This window comes from Carassius auratus, chromosome 2, assembly GCF_003368295.1.
Source record: "Carassius auratus strain Wakin chromosome 2, ASM336829v1, whole genome shotgun sequence".
In the NCBI taxonomy this organism is placed as follows: Eukaryota; Metazoa; Chordata; class Actinopteri; order Cypriniformes; family Cyprinidae; genus Carassius; species Carassius auratus.
The window spans coordinates 15,423,975-15,445,927 of record NC_039244.1 but is presented as its reverse complement, the minus strand read 5'-3'; the positions used below and the strand labels follow the sequence as shown (position 1 = coordinate 15,445,927).

The 21,953-nt window shown below is 37.3% G+C and overlaps 1 protein-coding gene across 2 annotated transcripts in view; it reads right to left on the bottom strand.

The window, feature by feature from the left end:
* Positions 1–21,953, bottom strand: part of LOC113117349 (ephrin-A2-like) — a 50,833-nt gene that overhangs the window by 5,656 nt on the left and 23,224 nt on the right. For both annotated transcript variants that reach the window (XM_026285968.1, XM_026285977.1), the window contains exon 2: positions 1,943–2,235. In XM_026285968.1, coding sequence (XP_026141753.1) covers positions 1,943–2,235 — 293 coding nt within the window. The remainder of the gene's footprint in view (positions 1–1,942; positions 2,236–21,953) is intronic.

The following is a 21,953-nucleotide window of genomic DNA, read 5'->3' as shown; positions in this document are numbered from 1 at the left end:
AGTGTGATAATGCCTGCCTGATGTGTTCACAGCAGGTCCACAAATCCACATGAATAGGTCAGTGTGGTGGAAATGAACTAATCACAAAGTAAACAAACTCATACGCTAATCAAAATAAATGTGGAATTATGTATAGTAATCACTCAGATTGATTTAATTAAAGATGTACCTCTGTGCCTATGACTGTTAATATAGTTTATCAAGCATTTGTTGACTATAAATAAATGTATAAATAAACAGCTAGTTGCAGACAGTAATAACTACACAAAATGTGCTCATGTTTTAGTGCAGTTAGGGATGTAACAATTAATCGCAAGCTGGTTGAAAATCAATTCAAATATGTGACGATTCAAATTGGTTGACTGAGGGGAATTTACTGCTTTAGAAAAGTTTCTTTTCATCTTGCCTCTGTATAAAGCACATTAAAGTTCATAAGTGCAGGGCTGCTTTGTTTACAGCAGAAACCTGCTGTTTCTGTTTCATGCAGATATTTTTTATATATAGTTTCACAAAACTGAAGACAAACCATTTGGTTTTTTGCTTCAGATTTTGAAATTATACGGTCTAATTTGCTCATGTTGTATGTATGCTGCATCTTTGTTTGGATCATGATTAAAATGCAGGGGTTGCCTCTAATTTTAAAAGCACAGACAAAGCCTTATTTTGTATAAATGAAGAGATTTATTTTATTTGTGTTACTTATGTATTTGATTTGGGGCTTGTTTTAAATTTTCAATCTGTTATTTGCATTTACATTATATTTAAATTGTGTTATTTAGCAGACACATTTATCAAAAACAAATTACAAATGAGGACAAAAGAAGCAATCAAAACCAACAAAGGAGCAATAATATGCAAGTGCTATATTAGTATATTATTATTATAGTGTTATATTTCAATTTCACAAAGAAATGTGCAACATTTTGTCGAAGCAATAATAAAAGGATAATTTGTCTTAAATCTAATTTTGTTAAAAATAAATCGAATCGTGAGTTGAGTTAATCATTACATCCCTAATTGCAGTAATTATTTTTATTGATAAACTTCAATCAATATAAATAAAAAATAATATTAGCATTAATTACATTAAATGTAAAATGATGTTCCATATGCCTTTAACCTCAAAATGTTGTAAACATCAAATGGAAATGGAGCTTGAATTTATTTTGGACTTAAAAGAAAACAATCAGGGGTCTGGGGGACATTAAGGGGCCCCAGCAAACCTCTAAGGGGGCCAAAAGATGACTCAATTATTTACATTTCATATATTCATTCATTCTTATTTTCAACCTGGAAATATGTTGCAGTGTTATTATCTAAAACAAAAATGATTAAAAAAAGTTTTATTAATTGAAATGTAAAATTTTTACTTGAAAACCTCATTGTTTCATAAAACAAACCTAGAAATGCTGTACTAAAGTACTAAGATTACTAACTGAAATTAATGTAAATAATAAAATAAAACCTACTATTTAAAAAAAATATAGAAATGAAAAAAGCTAAAAAAAAAAAAATTATTAAGGGAAATAAAAAATGTAAACTGAAAATATAATATATTTATATTATATAAATATAAATTATGTTAAAAATGAAAAAACATTGGAAAAAATTTAAATAATAATAAAAACTATTACACTAAAATAACAATGATTGTGGGTTGAAATCGTGAGTTTAAAAAAAGGAAGAAAAAAAGATTACAATTAATTTTGCTTAGTCCTTATCCAATAAATCATGAACAACTGAAAAAAATATGTTAATTCATTGGTTGAAAAAAAGTGGGGTCCCTGAAGAACATTCAGTTCCTCAAATGAAGAAATGAAGGTTTGTATACAGTTGTGGACAATGGGGATTTAACTGTGACAACAGATTTTGACTTCTCATTTCAGAAATTAATCATAACCAATTAGTCACTGTTGAAACAGCACTGAAAATGCACACTTACATATATAATAGTACTCGTGTCCAGGTCGGAACTCAAAACCAAGTGAGAAGGGGGTGAAGAGCTGAAACTTCTCAGAGAAGCGCAGGGGTCCGTCGGGACTCTGGGGCCGGTTACACTCCCACCGCTTGAAGCCTCTCATGCGGTGTTCACAGGAGAGGTAACCATCATGGTTCACCATGAAAAGGATGTAGCGCTCCATGCGACTGTGAGGCTGGGGGCTCTCGTAGTACGGACAGTACACGTCCAGATAGTCATTGATGCTCACGGCCACTGTATACTCGCCCTGCCAGAACCTGCAACAGAGATTCAGAGCATTAGACTGCCGAAGCCAAACACGAGGATGACTGACATAACTCCTGTACACGGGCAATTGAAATATTCTGTAGTTCAGCTTTTTATTTGGCCTCTATTCAAACCGAACAGCAGCAAAGAGCAATGTTTAACGCACAAAGGCTAAATCTGTTGGGCAGAAAATCATAGGGAACACAACAGAATAAGCTGGAACGAATAACCACAATGCATATTTTCTATCTAGGTCACCATTATGCTGAGAGAGAATAGCAAACCAGAACACACGGAAAACCAAACTCTCAAACACTGTAATACTGTTGTGAGAAGGGGAATGTTTGAAAAATATCTCAGGGCTTAAAATAGATCTCTTTAAAAACTACTTAGTTTGCATTTGTTCGTTTCTCTGGGTTAGTGCAATAGCAACAGTTATCAATGAAAAATGTTGATCATGCTTACAAAAAACAATAATTTTGTTTAGTGAGTTAATTCCATATAAACCATAAACTTAATTGCTCCCTTAATCTAAGCTTTGAACACAGTTGCACCATAAAAGAATTTGACATGCTTTGCATTCAATTTTCTCTCTACATAGTATGCGTTTCATGAGAATGCAGCATTCAGAGCATAAGAAAAAGAAAGGAAAAGAGAGAGAGAGAGAGAACAGGAGGAGAGGCAAAAGATAGCACGAGTGAATCAGTTTGAAAGTCAGTGTGACCTACAGAAGCTGCGAATGTGTGAATGTATGAGTCCTGTGAGTATATGCCTTTGACTGCAAAACAAATGGTGGTTGACAAAATAAAAAAAAAACTGCATCAAGGTTTTTACGCTCTTCTGAAAACAAGTTTTACTGCCTTACAGCAATAGGTGAATCTTAGAAAGCCTGTCAGTGATATGTCAAGGTAATCTATCATTGACAAAAATGAAAGAGACCTGTAAGTATTTTCTGTACTGCTTTTAATGAATACAAATAAAGTATTTATGAGTTTTCATGCCTGTGAATCTATGTGAATCTAAAGAGAACAAAAATAAATCGCAAACTAAATCTAATATAAAACATCAAGACATATTCCAGTACAGTAATGCCATCATAATTCCACAAAATACTTAATGCCCTCTATACAATATATTTAGACTACCACTTTTGAGTCAGTAAGATGTTTTTTTTTTTTTTTTGGTGGAAGAATTCATTTGCATTAACTGATCAACTGACTGCCATCAAAGGAATAAATTACATATGTGTTTGTGTGTGTGTGTGTGTGTGTGTGTGTGTGTGTGTGTGTGTGTGTGTGTCTTTGCATAGGTTTTGATGAAATATGATAAAAACATGCTTTTGTGAGGTGCATCCATCCATCCAATAACTAAAATCTAACCAAGTGCACAATATTTTCTAAAAGTGTCCTTATTCCTTTTTTTATTATTATTTATAAAGCAACATGTATCTAAGTGAGAACAGGAGAAAGCACTCACACCTCTGTAAGCGAGGAAGCACTTGCAGGCACTGGTCCATTTGCCTTCAATGTTCAGTAGAAGGTCATGACCTCTCATCTAGATGAGCTGCCCTCTCCAGCACCTGCCTGTCTGTCCTCTAACTAGATGAACTATTGGCACAATCATTTCCTCAGTGCAACACACATCAGATGCTTTCTTAAAGGTTGCTTTTTTGTCCTCGGTTAACAACTTTTTCAGATATTTGCACTCTCATTTACATGCATACACACACACACACACACACTCACGTACCATAAAACGTGCCGTAAATGACTTCCATGTGGCGGAACATCTCTGGATATGTTACTGTAATTCAGCTCTCACAGTCTAAATCAGGTCCACCTGTTATAGATTAGCCACACTCCCAAACTGTTACCTCAATTCCATCTCTCCACAGCCACGTTTACATTAAGCGGACAAATTTATTTTAGGTCCTTTCAAACAAGTCCAAGAGACTTGTTTGTCTAATCACTTGTTTATACTATCAAAAGGAATAAATCTCCTGAAAGTTTGGAGCTCCTGACCTTCAACGTAAACGCTTCGGAGATATTTCTTTCTAATCAAGCATGAACAGATTACTGATGGGACGTATATCAGTTTGAGCAGAACATCCCAGCATATGTTGAGAGATCACAACTGTGTGAGTGTGTGTGTGTGTGTGTGTGTGTGTGTGTGTGTGTGTGTGTGTGTGTGCGCGCATGCTTGAAACCCATCCTTCACTATCTTTCCAGGAACACATTTCTCCTGTTGCTTCTGACCTTCTCAAACTCTCCTGAAGCACATCAGGAACTTGTTTATGGTTCATGGTGAAATATCGATCTGCGAATTTACAGTGGCTTCCATAACCTCATCAAAAATAACCGCTGATTGGTTCCATCGCCAAACACATGATTGCACAATAAATTGATTTTGGGGTTTTTATTTATTTATTTATTTTTTTTGCACCGCTGGTTCGGGCGGGTGTTAACAGACATGATGAGGAGACAGCTGAATCATAAACAGACTGATGCTCGTGCTCAGAAATATCAAAAAGATGTCTCTCTCATGTACACACACACACACACTTTCCTGCTTTCCCAAAAAGGCGGAGCATCATGGAGAATTCTAAACAAACACACTTCAGTTCCTCACAGCACGCCGCTCCTCGTTCACCTGCTGTCGTCTTCCCTTTGTCTCTTAAAACTTTGATATTCAGAAGATCTTCACATTCAACTATCTGAAGCTGCTTTTAGGCAGAGACCTTGACAGATCTAAACTGGAGAAAATATGCAACAATCCTGGAGATGAACAGTGATATTCTGGTAAACATCGTTTGAGAAAATCTGAAACGTTGCTCACACACAAAAGCACTGTGAAGGACATAAATGCACTGGTAGAAAACGTCCAGTGTTTTCATTTTTAACCCTGCGATGCATGAATAATTCAGTCACAAGAAAAGAAGAAAAACATCATGTTACTTTTTTTTCACTCAAAACAATTTTTTTTTAAATTATTCTCAATGTTCTTCTTATATCAAAGTAATGTGTTTTGAGAGAGTTCACTGCAGTAGACGATTTCAGAAAATATTAAAGAGGTAATTCACCACTTTCAACAATCATGTTAAATTTGTTGTTAAAAATAAAAAGACAATAAAGAAGACAGACATATAGAGCTATAAGTAAGGGTCAAAGGTCATCATCAATGGTGGTCTGAATGTTACTTCAGAACCTCAAAGGTTAAAAATAGACACCATGCATCAATGGGTTAAACTAACATATTTCTGTGTAAACAACTTTTGACTATTCAAATTGACTTAAAATGAAATAAAAAAACAACAACAAAAACAACAACAAAAAAAACAGAAAGAACAAATGTATATAAACATTTCATAAATGCACACACACACACAAAAGCAAGTACATTTTTCAAATGGCAGAGTTCAGTGAATTTGCAGATTTTGCTATTAATAGTCGAGACGGCAGCATGCGAGCATTTCTTTAAGCCTCACAGGAAGTCTCGCATACTTTTTTACCCGAGTCTTTGTACCAAAGGATCACTTTAGGCACATGCGCGCGCGCACACACACACACACACACACACACACACACACACACACTGAATCTCTGGCATTGCACACACTTGCATTACACATTATGGTGAGGCACTGCCACAGCTCGGTACGATGTGATTCTGGAGACTTTCCAGCCCCACTTATTGTGTTCTTGCCACACGCAGGCCTTTTGCCATCATGCCAGCCCTGCTAGACACTGGGGGCTTTTAATGATATGGAAAAGCAAGGGGCTTCCACAATGTTGTGAATGCAAAGCTCCAAGGCAAAGCTCTTCCATGCGAGATAAAAGAGAGGAGAAAAGCCACTTATCGCTGGGGCTATCTGCTGCCCGCATCTGATGTGGGGGCTTGGGAACCGGACCTTGTTATGTCAAGAGGAGCGAGCATGTACTGGTGCTGCCAAAAGAGAAAGAGAAAGGGACAGCGAGAGAGAGAGTGCTGCCATTCTAAACAAGTTTCACCAAGTGACATCCATGCTGGATGAGAGAGCCAAATCTAGCCTTCATGATGTCACCGCGGCTGGTGTTTCAAAAACGTAAAAAAAAAAAAAAAAAAAAAAAAAAAAAAAATTAATTAAAATTCATTTAATTTTAAAATTTTTTATATTAATTTTAAGCAATATTTTATAAAACTTTTTTTTAAACATGCATGCTGATATGTATTCAAGGTGTAAGAAAAAATATATATTAAAAAAGGTTTTACTTGATCTCACCACATGACTTGTAATCATTAAACTGAAACGTTTCTTGAAAATGGTATAAAAACTTTTCAAAGCATGTGAAACCAACATAAATGCAAATAGTCCATTTCTAAGAACTTGGCAGGGGTGTGTAAAGATTTTTCATTTAATTTCTCGTGGACACTCTTAATATACATAATTGACCCAATTACAGAAATTTTCTAGCAGGATCCTCAATGAGTTTACATTGCACATCACAGCGAGTGACTGAATCCAGGCAAGATGCAATCGAATCTATAACGTGGCATTGATGGAGAGTGTACAAAAAATAAATAAAGCCCTAATATCCAGTCTCAATCAGTCCTCCTATAGCAATGCTCAGCTCAGGTGATTAATCAGGGCCATCGACTGCTTTAGCAGGCTGCTGTATGATAGATGGCGTCTGGATTGCAACTCTGCCCCTGGTCACAATGGCAGAGATCTGCAGCCAGGCTCCTGGGCTCTGGAGGGAGCGACCCATCCTGATGATGAAGACCATCCACAGCCTCCTCGCAGCATACAGCCGGCCTCATTATTCCCCTCTGCTCAGACGGAAACACAGCAGGGATACTGCACCATCTCCATGGGAAGAAATAATACTTTTGGATACAATTACCGGGTCGGGAGTGTGGCATCTTACCACAGGCAGCGTCGGTCCTAATATCCGACTCATTGTTAGGCAGCTCAGTTTGCACGGCTGGCTACGACACTGAATAGGGAGCGAAACGCCTGCGGGGAGTCTGTGCAACCACGCAGGGGCCGTAATCATTTTAAACGTGAAATTATGAGCTTTCACGTACGGAAGTCACAACGAGGAGATTTGTCCGCTCTTTAGCATGGTACTGGAGGCAGGACCCGAAGCTTTGGCTCCTGTGTGACTTATTACAGAGGGCAGTGGATGAAAAATGCATCATTTTCTTATTCTTTTCTCATGGAATGAATCTTAGAATGTCAAGTCAAACAGAAGCAGTCCAAAAGTGTCTTATTAATAGACTACAATATGGATTATGACACGAAGGGGGACAATTATAGTACTTTTTGTCTGTAAATTGTCAAGAGCCACGTGGGTTGCTGATAAAGAGGGAACAGTAATAATGGATAAGAAAATCCATCAACGGAAATAGAACAAAGCAAATCACTGCTTTAGTAAAAACCTAAAGCTATGTCTATGTTATGTGCACTAATGTTCAAATGTTTGGGGTCAGATTGTTTGTTTTTTAAAAGAATGAATACTTTTATCAGCAAGGATGCATTAAAATAATCAAAAGGGACAGTAAAGACATTTATAATGTTACAAAAGATTTCTATAATAGATTAGCATAGATGCTGTTCTTTTGGAACTTTCTATCCATCACAGAAACACATCACGATTTCCATAAAAATATGAAGCAACACAACACTTTTCAACATTGATAAAAAAAAAAAAAAAAATGTTTTTTTGAGCACTAAAACAGCAACAATTATTTCTGAAGACTCAGAAGTCTGAAAACTGAAACTCGAAAATGACACTAAAAACTGGAATAGTGACAGCTAAATCGCTGCTTTGCCAACACAGGAATAAATTACATTTACAATTACAATTTTTTTCACAATATTATTTTTTATATTATTTTTTGACCAAATAAATACATGGTGAACATGGCAGACTTATATATATATATATATATATATATATATATATATATATTTTTTTTTTTAATCGATTGCAAACTTATGAACTGTAGTGTACTGTTGTAATCTTCAAGTAAGTAATGGTGAAAACATCAAAAGAAAAAACAAGTCTCTTTGTTCAGACATCCAGCAATACATTTATTATTCTTCATTTTATTATTACTAATAAAGTCATTTAGATTTTTGTAGTATAGTGAAAAAACAACAACAACAACAAAAAAAACTATTGTGTTTGCAAAACCAAGTCAATGTTTACAAACCTGATCCAATATGTGGTTTAAAAGCAGATTTGTATTTTTTTTATCTCATTTCAAATATCTCGGTTTTAACAGTCATATCAAGTGTCAGGTCGTTTTTTTCTTATTCGATACATGACATACATGCAACAAAACACAAAGTACACACTACTGGAGCTTGAATACACTCTTATTTGCTCACTATTTCATCATGCATCGACTGTGTGACATTCATTATGCAGTGAATAGAGAATGAGCAAGAGTGTCAGCAGTTTTGGCCAAACTACATGCATAAAACACTTCCATTTTATGTGGTCTGATGTGCTTCATGAGTTCGGCTCTGCAGCGAGATATCATGATGGACACGAGCAGAGGCGTAATTTCCAGTTTTATGTCCTCTCCTTTCACACTGACAGTTACCCCCAGTTGTTTAAATGCAAGTCTCTTAGATTTGTGCTGACGCTTACATACTGTAGCAACAGAGAACAGATATATATATCGATATAGACTACACAGTCTGAACAAACGGATCAGATTTTATCACACGCACAACGACGGGGTGGACAGATCAGACCGGATTTGAAAACCAAATCGGATTTGCATGCAGTGTGAACAAAGGCTTTCTGCTGAAGGGATCCGAGAGGTTTTGAGTCTCGTCTCACTTCACCTGCAGAGGTCACGTGTCTCCCTGATGGAGGAAACCTAATGATGCTGGACAGCTGTCCACAGAGGAGACACTCAGCCTCTGCGTGAGAGTCCTACAGATGAAGCCGCCTGCAAAGCAAGGCTCAGAGCTGTCGTGGAGTGGATTTTACACTCATGTCTGAAACTAGGCAAGACTCTTGAATTCCCACACTGGATGAAACTGAGTGAAAGGGCCTCTTCTCTCCACTGACAGGACTCCAATGAGGCCGTGCCCCCACACACAGCTCACCCGACAGCCATCATCACCCACTTTACAACACATGATTGTAACTTTGTGCAGAAGGAGAGAGAATGACTACCTTGATTGCCTCTACACTCAGAGGGACTAGCATGGTGAAGGTGACTGCTGAGTGGTCTGAACATGGCCACACAGATGAGCTGAAGCCAAAACAGCCTATAAACAAGACACTGTTGCATGACCCAACCACTGCTGTCAGATTTTAAGATTGAATCTGAAATTGCTACATTTCTAAAGATAAACAAGGATGCAGGGATGGAAAATTAAAGTAACTTCAATTCTCATTATTAAGTAGTTGCATAGTAGCATGCATATTACTAGAATATTGGTGATTTATTAGTATTTATAAAGCACATATTGATGGCTTATTCTGCATGAACATATTTTAGATCCCTTAATTCCTACCCCATACCTAAACTTAACAACTAACTTACCATACTAACTATCAATAAGCAACACATTAGGAGTTAAATGAAGCATAATAATAGTTAAAAGTGAGAGTTAGTGCCCAAACTAAAATGTGTCCAAATATAATGATTCTAGACTATTCTCATTTTAGTTTTTAAGTGTTTGCAAACAAATTTCAGCTTTTAACAGTATATAATACATCTCAAATAGATTCTATAAGATTTCAAATACACAAATAAATGTTTTCTATTTAAAAAAAAAAAAGAAATTCTGGTAATTAAACAGTTGGGGGAAGAAACATTCTCGATTTCTAACCGTTTACAGAAGACTTACATTCAAATTTTTGCTTTCGTTTTATTTGTATAGAGCTGTCACTATAAAACTTATGAGTTCTAACATCTCAGCGTCGTTCCACTGAATACTTTCTCAGCATCACTCCATATCAACTGAGTGACTGAAGATATATGACAAATCTTTGAAGTGACTCCTGTCAGTGTAGAACTGTGACCAATGTTGTTCTAGAGTGACGTAACTGTCGCAAAAATTCTGATATGTTCTGGATACAATTCTGGTCACATTGCAAAATATCTGACCTGTATCTGATTTAATACCACATATGGAGGCGGCCTAAATTAGAATTGAAAATAAAAGATCATATGTGGTTTGAAAGAACAGATATAAGTAACATATGAACCACAAAAAAAAAAAAAAAAAAAAAAAAAAAACTAAATAACAAAAATTGGGCACAAACCTTAAATTATACATGTCAAGCTTCCAGAAACTGAGTACTGTGAGTTAGGAGCTATTTTATGTGCCAGCTGTAACTGTGATCGTATAAAGCAGCAATATATTCCAGATGATTTAGTAACTGCTTTGCACCTTAACTGCAAAACACTGAAAATTCAGATGGACAGAGAACCCTTTTATAGGTGAGATAATATAATGAGATATGAAGTAAACTTTGGTTATATCTTCTATACCACATCTTTGCCACTCTCATGAGGTAAATAAACATACTTCAGTAAATATAACAAATTTTTCTATGCAACCCGTATGCCACTGATGATAAATAAATTAGGACTATTTGAAGTGAAGGTCAGGATAGGTTGATAGATTTTGAAATTGCACTGACAGATGCAAAACATTACCATCTGTTGCCTTTTTCAAAGAATTAATCAACAAATACAGCATGTGTTCACCAGTCCTGCCAGTTAGACACAATTGACCACTTTCCTCATTTCTCTTTTGTGTCTCATAAACATAGCTGAAAAATCGGGTGGGAGATGGGAGATCCATCTCTTGTGAGGTAAGTGACCCGGCCAGCTCTCCTTTTGCTGCAAATGAGTGTGCCGAACACGGGCCGGCTGCACACATAAAAAAGAGCGACTATACGGCACGGTCCGAACAGCTTCAGAAAATTCCAGATGAATGTGTGTACGCTCTAAACAGTACTTTGCTCTGCTTTCACCCTCCATCGACTCTCTGTTGACTGGCCCTAATCAGGAGGGCTCCTGTGGAAAGCTGTCCTCACTAGTGAAATGCATGACTAGTCTGAGACCAAACGGTCAATTTAACACAGAGGCACAAGGCTACAAACTTGAGAGGTGGTATAGAAAGTGATCGGAATACCAAGTGCTTTAAGGACCTAAACAGCTAAATTAAATCTATAGAGTCCTTCAGTAGCTGCAGCAACAATAGAAACAAACACACACGAAAACTTAATATAAATCACTCTTGACAAATATAACAAGCCTTTAATAGAATATAAGACATTTTAGATTAATGCTTAAAGTTTAAAGTTTAAAATTTTCAAGATTCAAGATTTGTATTTGTCACATATCTGCAACGTGTCATGTCAACCGCCCTATTAAAGCAGGAATAATTTCTCTATTTATCTCTGGTTATTGTAGATGGGGTCTTTGGAGTGTTGGCGCTGTCACTACAGCAGTTTGTGGGAGGTTTGGCTAATCTCTAAATTGCAAGTACAGGGCTCTAAAGTGGCAGTTGGTCTTGTTTAAACGAGGCCGCTATTTTTCTCCTCCACTGACCAAACCTTGACCCTCGTAGAGCTCTTGAAATAGGTACATACTCCAGGGGAAAACGGCTCCTGCAATAGCCTAATTTTAAAGCAAATGAATAAATCGCTGCCTTGAGACTACAGATGTTTTTTTTTTTTCTTTTGTACTCCTTATATAAACAGAATACAAAAACTACATTACTGAAAATATCAGCAAAACATAATGTGGATAAAACATAACACCATTTTCCGAGCTGTTTCTGATTTATTGCTATGTTGTTATGTTATTATGTAACATAATATAACAAAACATAACATATGTAGATAAATAATTTGGTGATGAATATTGAATTTCCCTAATCTTCTCTTCATCTCATAAATTTTGACTTTCCTCAACAAAATAAATTCAGTCATTCACATCTTAGTTTCATTTAATAACTTCACCACAGTCACCTTAACAGTGGCTCTGCTAGCTCCCTCTTGACTTACATTGAAGGGCCAATGCTTTGTTTCCTTTTGTTTGAATGAGAGGATTTCTTACTGAAATCCAGAAGTACAGAATGAAGGGCTATGTCTTGGGGCATCAGCTCAAAATAAAAGAGTCCCTTTACAAACATCAATTTTTGATGTTTCCCACGCAAACGCAAGGGAATAGCTGTCAAAAGGTGACTCAACCACAAAAGAACTTGCCGACTTTTATATCTATTTATATCAAGGTCAGTGGAAGACAGCCATTCAAATAAAAGCTCAACAAACATAATTTTATGTTAGTTAGCACACAGTAGGTGACTTTCGAGTATTAGCATTGATGCTAGGCTAACTTCTGAATAGTAATTGAATCCCTCAGATTAAAACTGATGCTAACAACAACGCAGACACAAAGCCTCGTAGTATACATCCCAAAACAAAAATGTGGGCACCAGGGTAAGCACTTCTGCTAAATTATTCACTTAATCAAACTGTTGCTCCTGGTCTAACTCACTTTTTAATATTTTCTTTTGAAGTTCATTAATTAGCTCTGCTATTTTCCTCGTCCTATTTTCCTTCCTTTAGCCCCTCGCTCCCTTGTTCTATGCCATTAGCTAATTAGACTCAAAAAGGGCCGATCCTTCTCCTCCCGTTTAACAGCCTGTAAAGAGAAGCGTAAAAAGATGTTTGGCATGCGTTGAAAGTAGCATCGCAACCGATTTGTGATATCCACATATCTGTGGGAGTAGCCCTGTTAGCCATTGCAGTGTACAGTGTGGATTAGCCATAGCAAACATATGTAATATTTGACACTTTACGTGCAACTCTAAATGTAAACTGTCAAAGTCTTTGTTGTTTTTTAATTAACTGGTTGACTTGGTTTGTGAATGCGCTGTTGTTTCTAAAACTGCATGTGTAATGGGCTCTCAGTAAACAAAGCAGGAATTATTTTCAAGCAACAAACATTTGACTCAGTAGGGATGAGCCGTGAGGGTGACATGTCAGGAATGATCTTCTTCAATGAAGCATTCAATCAGTTCGCAGCAATTCATGCCTGACTAACACTCTGCAGTATGAACTGAGTCCTTCCAGATCCTTTACATGATGACGAGGACAGTCAGGTGACTGATAGGCTTGCAAAGATACAGACACGGTTTTTCACTTACCATGACTCTAGATTGTAGGTGTGGAAGCTCTTTGATTGGCCCTTAACGAGTTTGTGGTGTCAGGGGATGGGATGGACCACCAGGGCCTGGCCTATAAATACCCCTGATAAAAGCAGCACTGTCATGTTGCATTGATCGCAGTAAGATAACTGTGAGGGGAAACATCTGAATTAAGTGGTGTCCTGCTATCTCCTAACTCACACCTGTGAGGAAGAAGTACAAGTGTGTGCTACTTGAAAACAGGACAGTGACAGATAGGCATAAGAGCTCAGCGAAAGAGGATGGCTAATACTGTATCACTGATCTATGCTTCGGTCTTTTCAGAGGCCTCTGAAGGATAACTGAATAGCTTAAATAATGCTAATTTAATTTACGACACACTCTGTTAATGCCCGCTGAGCTTGTTTCCATTTCCTTCACTCCTCATTTCTTCTGTCACTTAATGGACAGATGACTGATAGACACACCATGACTTTGGTTTGAAACAAACACACACACAATGGTAAAATGTAAAATAAATAAATAAATAAATTATAATAGGTATGGTGCATGTTCAAAATACCATGGTACCACATTTACTGAAGAGTACTAAAAAAGACTTTTTTTTGTTCATGGTACGATTGTAATAATAATAATAATAATAATAATAATAATAATAATAATAATGCATTTTATTTATCATTCGCTTTTCTTAACCCAAAGCGCTACAATTACAGGCATTGATAACAACAAAAAGCATAAGTTTCATAACCCATAGCTCAACAACATGAATAATAAAATAACAACAATAAACACACAATGAAACAGTATAAACATACTCAGTTACTGTAAGCAACTTTAAAAAGATAAGTCTTTAAAGATTTCTTTAAACGATCCAAAGTTGGAGAATCTCTGCTTCCGGCTGGTAGAGCATTCCACAGTTGTGGAGCTTAGACAGAGAAAGCTCTACGACCCATAGTTTTTAATTTATTTGCAGGCTGCTGCTGGAGGATACACAACCCTCCTGAGCTCAAAGAGCGAGCAGGAGTATAAGGAGCAACTAAACTGGATATATAGGCAGGGGCAGTTCGATGAATAGCTTTATAAGTTAAGATCAGAATTTTAAAAACAATACGCGCTTGAATAGGAAGCCAATGCAAGTTTTGTAGTACCGGAGTAATATGTTAAAAAGTGACGTGACCTACGGCCAAGTATGATGACACATACTCAGAATTTGTGCTCTGCATTTAACCCATCCAAAGTGCACCCACACAGCAGTGAACACACACACTGTGAACACACACCGGAGCAGTGGGCAGCCATTTATACTGCAGCACCCGGGAAGCAGTTGGGGATTCGGTGCCTTCCTCAAGGGCACCTAAGTCATGGTATTGCCACCCCCAGGCAAACCCACAACAGTAGGGTTAGGAGTTAAACTCTCTAACCACTAGGCCACGACTTCCCCATATGTTGGCGGGAAGTTGTATATGTTAGTACCAAAGCGGCTGAATTCTGAATAGATTGTAATTTCTTAATAGACTTATTAGGGAGACCACCATAAAGTGCATTGCAGTAATCAAACCTTGATGTGATAAAGGCATGAATGAGCATTTCAGCATCAGGCAATGATAGAGAAGTACGGAGTCTTGCAATGTTTCTTAAGTGGAAAATTTCTGTTTTTGAAACCATTTTAATATGGCCATCAAACAATAGTTAAGGGGTCAAAAATACTCCAAGGTTTTGTTATTTGGTTGGACGGAGTAGTGAAGCCACAATCAGTAATCACATCAGAACTATTTAATTTATGTAAAGCTGCTGTCATACCGATACATAAAAGTTCTGTTTTTGACTCATTGAGCTTGAGAAAATTATTGTGCAACCAGACTTTTATCTCGCTCAAGCAAGCAGTAAGTGTTGTGACAGCAAGATGAGGATTAGGGTGTGTGCTGAGACAGATCTGAGTATCATCTGCATAAAAATGAAACCCCAACCCATACCAACGAATGATCTTACCCAGGGGCAACATATAAATACTAAACAGGATAGACTCAACTACAGACCCCTGGGGAACACCCTGCTGTACTAATGTTGGTTTAGATTTACATTTACCCAAACAATTAAATTGAAAGTGATTTGTAAGATAGGATTTAAACTATTCAAGTGCAATACCAGAAATGCCTAACCATGTATGCAATCTTTCAAGAAAAACAGCATGAGTTATTATATCGAAAGCAGCAGTAATATCTAACAGGAGTAAAATACTACCAGCCCCCATGTCAGCAGAAATGCGAAGATCGTTTGTAACCCTGACTAGAGCAGTCTGCTATGAACTGATCTAAATCTGGATTGAAAGGGATATTGATCTAAGATATTGTTTATAGGTATTGTTGTAGCTGGCCGGCAACAACTCGTTCGAGAACCTTAGCTAAAAACAGAAGATGGGCAATAGGCCTGTAGTTTGACAAATCCTCCGCATTAGTCATTTGTTTTTTAGAACTGGTGTAATGGCAGCTAGATTGAGGACTGAAGAAACCTTTCCAGTAGATAAAGAGTTGTTAATGATTTCAGTAATAGAGGGACCCCAGGAATGTTGCACACTGTTTCAATACATCAGTGGGCATAGGATCCAAAAGGCATGTAGATGGATTCATAGGCATGACCAGTTTCAAAATATCTTCTGATCCAACAGTTCCAAAATTGTAACAATTAAGAAACAAATTTGTAGAGTGAAACTCATTGGTCAGCAGTGAACCAATTATTGGTATGTGAATCTCAGTACCATGGTATAGTCATACCATGTTCACAGTACTATCATTGTTTAAAAATGGCCACATTTTATACAATACCACAAACTATTTCAATTTTTAGACATAGTAACGTTGATTTAGCATAGCATGTTCCATAGCATACATTTTAGTAGCAGTATATGTATAGTATTATAAATAATACTATGGTATTATCATCTGATACCATTACTGTACCACATTAATGCCACAGAACTTTTTTGTAAGGGCATGTAATGAAAACATGGCAATATTATTGTAAAATGTCTTAAATGCATGGCCACAAAAACCTGCTTAAAATGCTATGGTAATGGCATGGTAAAGAATCAAAATACAGTATAACTATAGTAAAATGTCACAATACAATAGTACCATGTACAAAATACCATGGTACCACAATCACAGAAAAGTAACTAAAAAGTGTTTGGATAAGCTAATTCTTGGCATAGTCCAAAAATAATGTTAATGATCTCCCGAACAAGTCTCTGAGATCAATGCCCCTCAGCAGGTGGTTTCATAGGAGGAAGACTCCCCTATACAGATGGCAAGCAGTTTGTCACATCGATTGATTTTCCGTGTCCCTGGTGCTGTGCTGTTTCTGAGGTTTGGTCTGTGTCCAGCAAATGATCGAGGTCTGGGATAAGTATTGCACTTTGAGACACTTTTTTTTTTAACCCCACTACAGCACTTTCCATAAACACTCTCCTCACTCCAGGATTTCTCTTCACTTTATGTGATTTAGAAGACAATGAGAGTCAAACTATTTACAGATAAACCACAGGTCATAGCCTAAATCAGAGCTGATATGTATTAAAAATATGTGTACGGCTGCACACTGTCTATTATTTTTTTAACTACAAATCTCTAAATATATATTCAACTAAGAATATTTAGAAATAGCCTCCTTCAACAATTTCCACAAGGTTTTCATAAAAAAATATATGATAGAATTTCTACATCTATTAATACGCCCAGCAAAAAAAAATCCAATATAAAATATTTTTGATTCTGGCCATAAATAATAATAATAATAAAAACATAATGCAAAATATTACTAATTCAAACTTTGTTGGAAAATAAAAATAGAAAAACAAGTGCACGTGAATCCAGTGACCACATATCGTCACTGGACTAACTAGCAAGGCTTATTTTGTCAACCAACAACGTCCAACACCAAACCATCCCTTGTAACGTGTAAATGAAAGCTACTCAGAACTGGTCTTCCCAGTAGGGTAATCAATGAAGCAGAGGCTGATTACGTAAGTTTCCGCCTGCACCAGTAATCAGACTATGTGTATGAAATATTTAAATCGAATTAATTAGAAGCGGTGCTAAACTTCAATCAGCTGTGCAAGATGAGATTCCTCTCTAACTTTCCAAATCAGCATGCACAACTTGGTTCACGATTTAGTATTCGAGTCAGGCAAGAGAAACAAAGAGAATATTTACTGGGGTTACGTAATGCAGATGGAGGTACTTAAGTGAGTTTGACCTTGAGCGGATAGAAGCTCCTGTTACGGTAAATAAATAAAGTAAAAGCAAACTACGGAATGAGGACAAAAGTACAGTACATTAGTGAGCACTTAGATGGAGCAATTCATACAGTGAAGAAGTGAAAAGCAAAGAGAGAAAGAGAGAGCAAGGGGGTTGGGTGGGTGAATCCAGCCAAATGGTCTGTGGGAATCTTCCCTCTTCCTTCCCATCCCAATAGCCCCCCTTCCCCCATTTATCTTTCGCCTTCTTCCATCCTCCACCTTTCTCCCCCTCTTTAAAATTCCCTGAGTGGATAATGTATTCCCGGGTTCTCCCACCGCCTCCTAGTGCCCATGGCTAAGCGGAGATCAGACACTGAGATCTATCGGTCCTCTCCTGGCAGCACTGGCACGCTGCCTCTCATTGGCTCCCAGTGCTCTGCGTTATGTAAACATACTCTGTGATGGGAAAAAAAGAAAAAAAGAACAACCTCCACTCATTTCCACATCAAAGCAGCCAGAGATGCTAGTCATCATAAGGAAAGTAGCATGTTAATTGTTGTGTAGGTTAAACTTGCTGATAAAAGAGATTGATGGTTTAGTCTCCTCAAAATGAGATGCCTGACTGCTCTGCGCTTTTTAAAGAATGTAAGGCTAACTGAAGCTGATGTTGAACCGAGCTTTGATTTAATTCCCCCGCAAAGCTTTTCAGATGATCTTAGCCAACCTTCAGGAAGTTCCTCCAGTTTGACAATATTGCTCATTTCCTCCTCCTTTCACAGTTTTTAACAACCTTTCACTCCACCTCTGGCACATAAATGATCTTTAAAAAAGAAGGAGAAAAAAAAGGCAAATTGATTTTGCCTACTACCTCCCCAAAATCGATGCTCAAGCGAGAAGCTCATTTTCTTCTTCTGTTCAACCCTTTTTTACACCAACACATAAGCAGCGTTTATGCATTTTGGCACCTATGTCAGAATCAGAAATTAACAGGTCACAGTGTTCACACTGTTCACGTAAGTAGCATGACTAAATAGCTCGGAGAAAACACACTGAAAATGCCCTAATTGTGAACACATAACTAACATAAAATTATTTATGAACACAACCTTTTGCAATATTTTTATGACATTCCACAAAATACCACAAACTATTAATTGTTTGAGTAAGGAGTAAATTAAAGTAAATTAAATTCATTTAAATTCCACAGCATTATAATGTGTACTAAGTTCATATATAATGCAAAAAACTCAGTGTTTTTTCAATGCATTTGTTTGACCTAATTTCATTAAAAAGGTAATAAAAATTGTTTTCTGTGAAAGTAAGGCTGAATTTTCAGCATGTGATCCTAAAAGAAGAGAATGCGGGTAACCTAATAGTTGCTGGTCCCCATTGACTTCATCAGGGACCAGAAACTGGTTACCTCCATAATTCAAAATATATATATTTTTTTTGATCAGCAGAAAAAAGAAATTCATACAGGTTTGGAACAACTTGAGGGTAAGCAAATGACGACAATGAACAATGAACTAACCCTTAAAGCAATACATCTTTTTGAATATTAACTTTAAGTGATTGATATCGACAATCAACCAGAATGGTTCCATCATTTATGTGCCATGTATCTTTACATTCCATAATTTATACCTGTTATTTAATGAATTCTCTTTTCAGAAATCATTTTATTTTCTGTATACAGTCGCAGCTCTATCATTCTCCAGAGATGTTTTTAGTCAGATTGCAGCTTTTTGCTAATGCACTTTTTATGTATGCAGAGTGAAACAGGCCTCATTTGTGACAGCACACACTACTCATACTCATCCCATCAAGTGGCATCATGATGAACTATGGTGACAGTGATATCACAAGCTAATCAGCAGAGCAAACAACACTGGCTTTAGCCAAAAACTGCTCCGCCTCCGATCCTCCTCACAGTCATCATAATCACTTTGATATGTGACACTTAGCAAAGTGAAGAGACATACATTTCAAAGTGCACACACACAGCAGTGAACACACACACACCCTGAATACACAGATGGAAATGCTGCGGCGCCCAGGGAGAAGTTTGGGGTTCGGTGGCTTGCTCAAGGGCACCTCAGTCATGGTATTGAGGGTTGAGAGAGCGCTGTACATTCCCTCCCCCCACCTACAATTCCTGCTGGCCAGAGACTCGAACTCACAACCTTTTGGATTACAACTCTATCTCTCTAACCATTAGGTCATGACTTCCCCCAAGTCGATATGAGTGAATCTGTTATCGTAATCGATCCTCCCCTCTCAATCTCACTGATTAGTGCACAACTCTTCCATAGGGCCCTCTACAGCTCCCATGCTGCTCTCTCGCTGACACAACTATTCACCAGAGGCCAATTAGAGTTACCCAGGGTGTCTGCACTGTCCCTCAAGAGTTCCCACACCTGACCAGCCTGTCAACAACACAGAGGAGCATAACACAACCACAGCATTTTTCTACCCAAAATTCACCTTGATGCCGCTCAGAAGAAACTTAACTCAGTGGTTACGGAGGCAGCGGAGAAAGGATTCATCTCAGGTTGCTTGAGTCATTTGAGGAAATATTGTTTAAATAAATTTGAAGTATAAATACCTGTCAGCCTTCCGCCAATTCCAGATGCTTTTTCTCTTCCATTGTTTGAAGAAAACAAAAGCTTGTTCTTGCGTTTAGGGAGAATGAATGTATACATTGTAGTAATTAGCCCATGGGGTAGCGGCACATCAAAAGGTGCTTGAAAATGAACGATTCCATATGAAATCAATATGCATCATGAACTTCACTGAATTAACTCAAATTAAAAAGGGAAGGGACATTTTCTATTTGACACACACACACACACACACACACACACACACAAAGTTGCTTGGTTAGAATTAAGTAGTCTCTCGTAGCCAGACCTTCAGACTGAAGTTTTGGAATTCACGGCAGCTTTCCTTGGCCAAGGCCCGCCCATAAGGCTGTTTGTCCAACATGTCAAACAACCAATCACAGTTCGTTTCGTTCAGCATCACGTTTCGGGTTTGGAAATGTCGTCACAATAACAGACTAGTGTTTAAAACTCTCGGACGTATTTGAAAGATTCTATGCCGCGAACTTTAAATATTTCACATATTTTTGAAACTCCAGTGTTTAGTTGATCCTGATACGCGCTCGTCGTCACAGTTGTAAACACTATGGCTTTCTTCTTTCGTGAGTTACGTCTTCCCGGAAATCCTGTAGAATTCAACCAATCTGATGCTACTTTGAGACTGATGCTACTGACGTTTTTCCACTTTTGTTTCCCTTATATATCAGATGTTTAGCCAACGGTCTGTGGGTGTGACGTCTGAGGCTGAGAGAAGGAAATTAAGAGACATCTTTGTGAGCTATGCTTCAAATATCAGTACATGATGGAAAATAGACCTTTTTGTACATAATATTTAGCCCAAATTTCACTAATATGACAGCCCCTTTAATATGGTATTTGAATAAATTGAATAAATCGAAGTTAAACCTATAACATATGGTCTGATATTCTACAACATTTGCTAAGCATTGCTGTGATAAAACTGATCAACAGGTTTTGCAGTTAATGCAATTTGAGTGTTGCTGTCACTAAAGCAAAAATGGACAATACTAAATATCATAATTCCATAAAATTTTTCAATTAAACTTCTCACTCAAATTGGTATACTGATAATATTTCTCGTTCTCTCTCTCTATATATAATGCTATTTAATTGCATTAAATTGTAAACTCACTTTAACACTTTTGAACCCTCACTGCACTTGCAGTGTTGTTTTCTGTTTCTATACAACCGTAAATGATCATCATGGTTAGACATAATCTCTAGGAATTGAGAAAATGAATTTTCTTTATTACCCTGGTGACAGTGTGAAGAATAACATTAATATCAACTAATGACCATGCCATGGTATTTTCACCCAGTGCATCGAGCACACATATCTACAGTTGTTGGCATACAGCAGTGTCAGAGTTTCTCATGAGTGTGCCACATAGCTCGGGGATCAGATGATGAAACTAATTGTTATTGAGAGCCCCTCTGGAGCTTATTAGCATTGATGAGGCTTACTGTAATATATCTCTACCCCTACAGACCATTATGCTTGGGGGATCTGTCCCGATACTGCTGTGTGAGTGTAGTGTTATTACTGGCAGCAGCTGTCAAGAGTTCACATTCATGAAGCTAAGTGCTAGGGGCAAAGAGGTCCACATTAGCACATAGCACAAAATCTGTCATAGTGATCTAAGACAACATTTTATGCCTCATCCTATAATGGTCTAATGGTTCTGTTGGGCAAAAGGT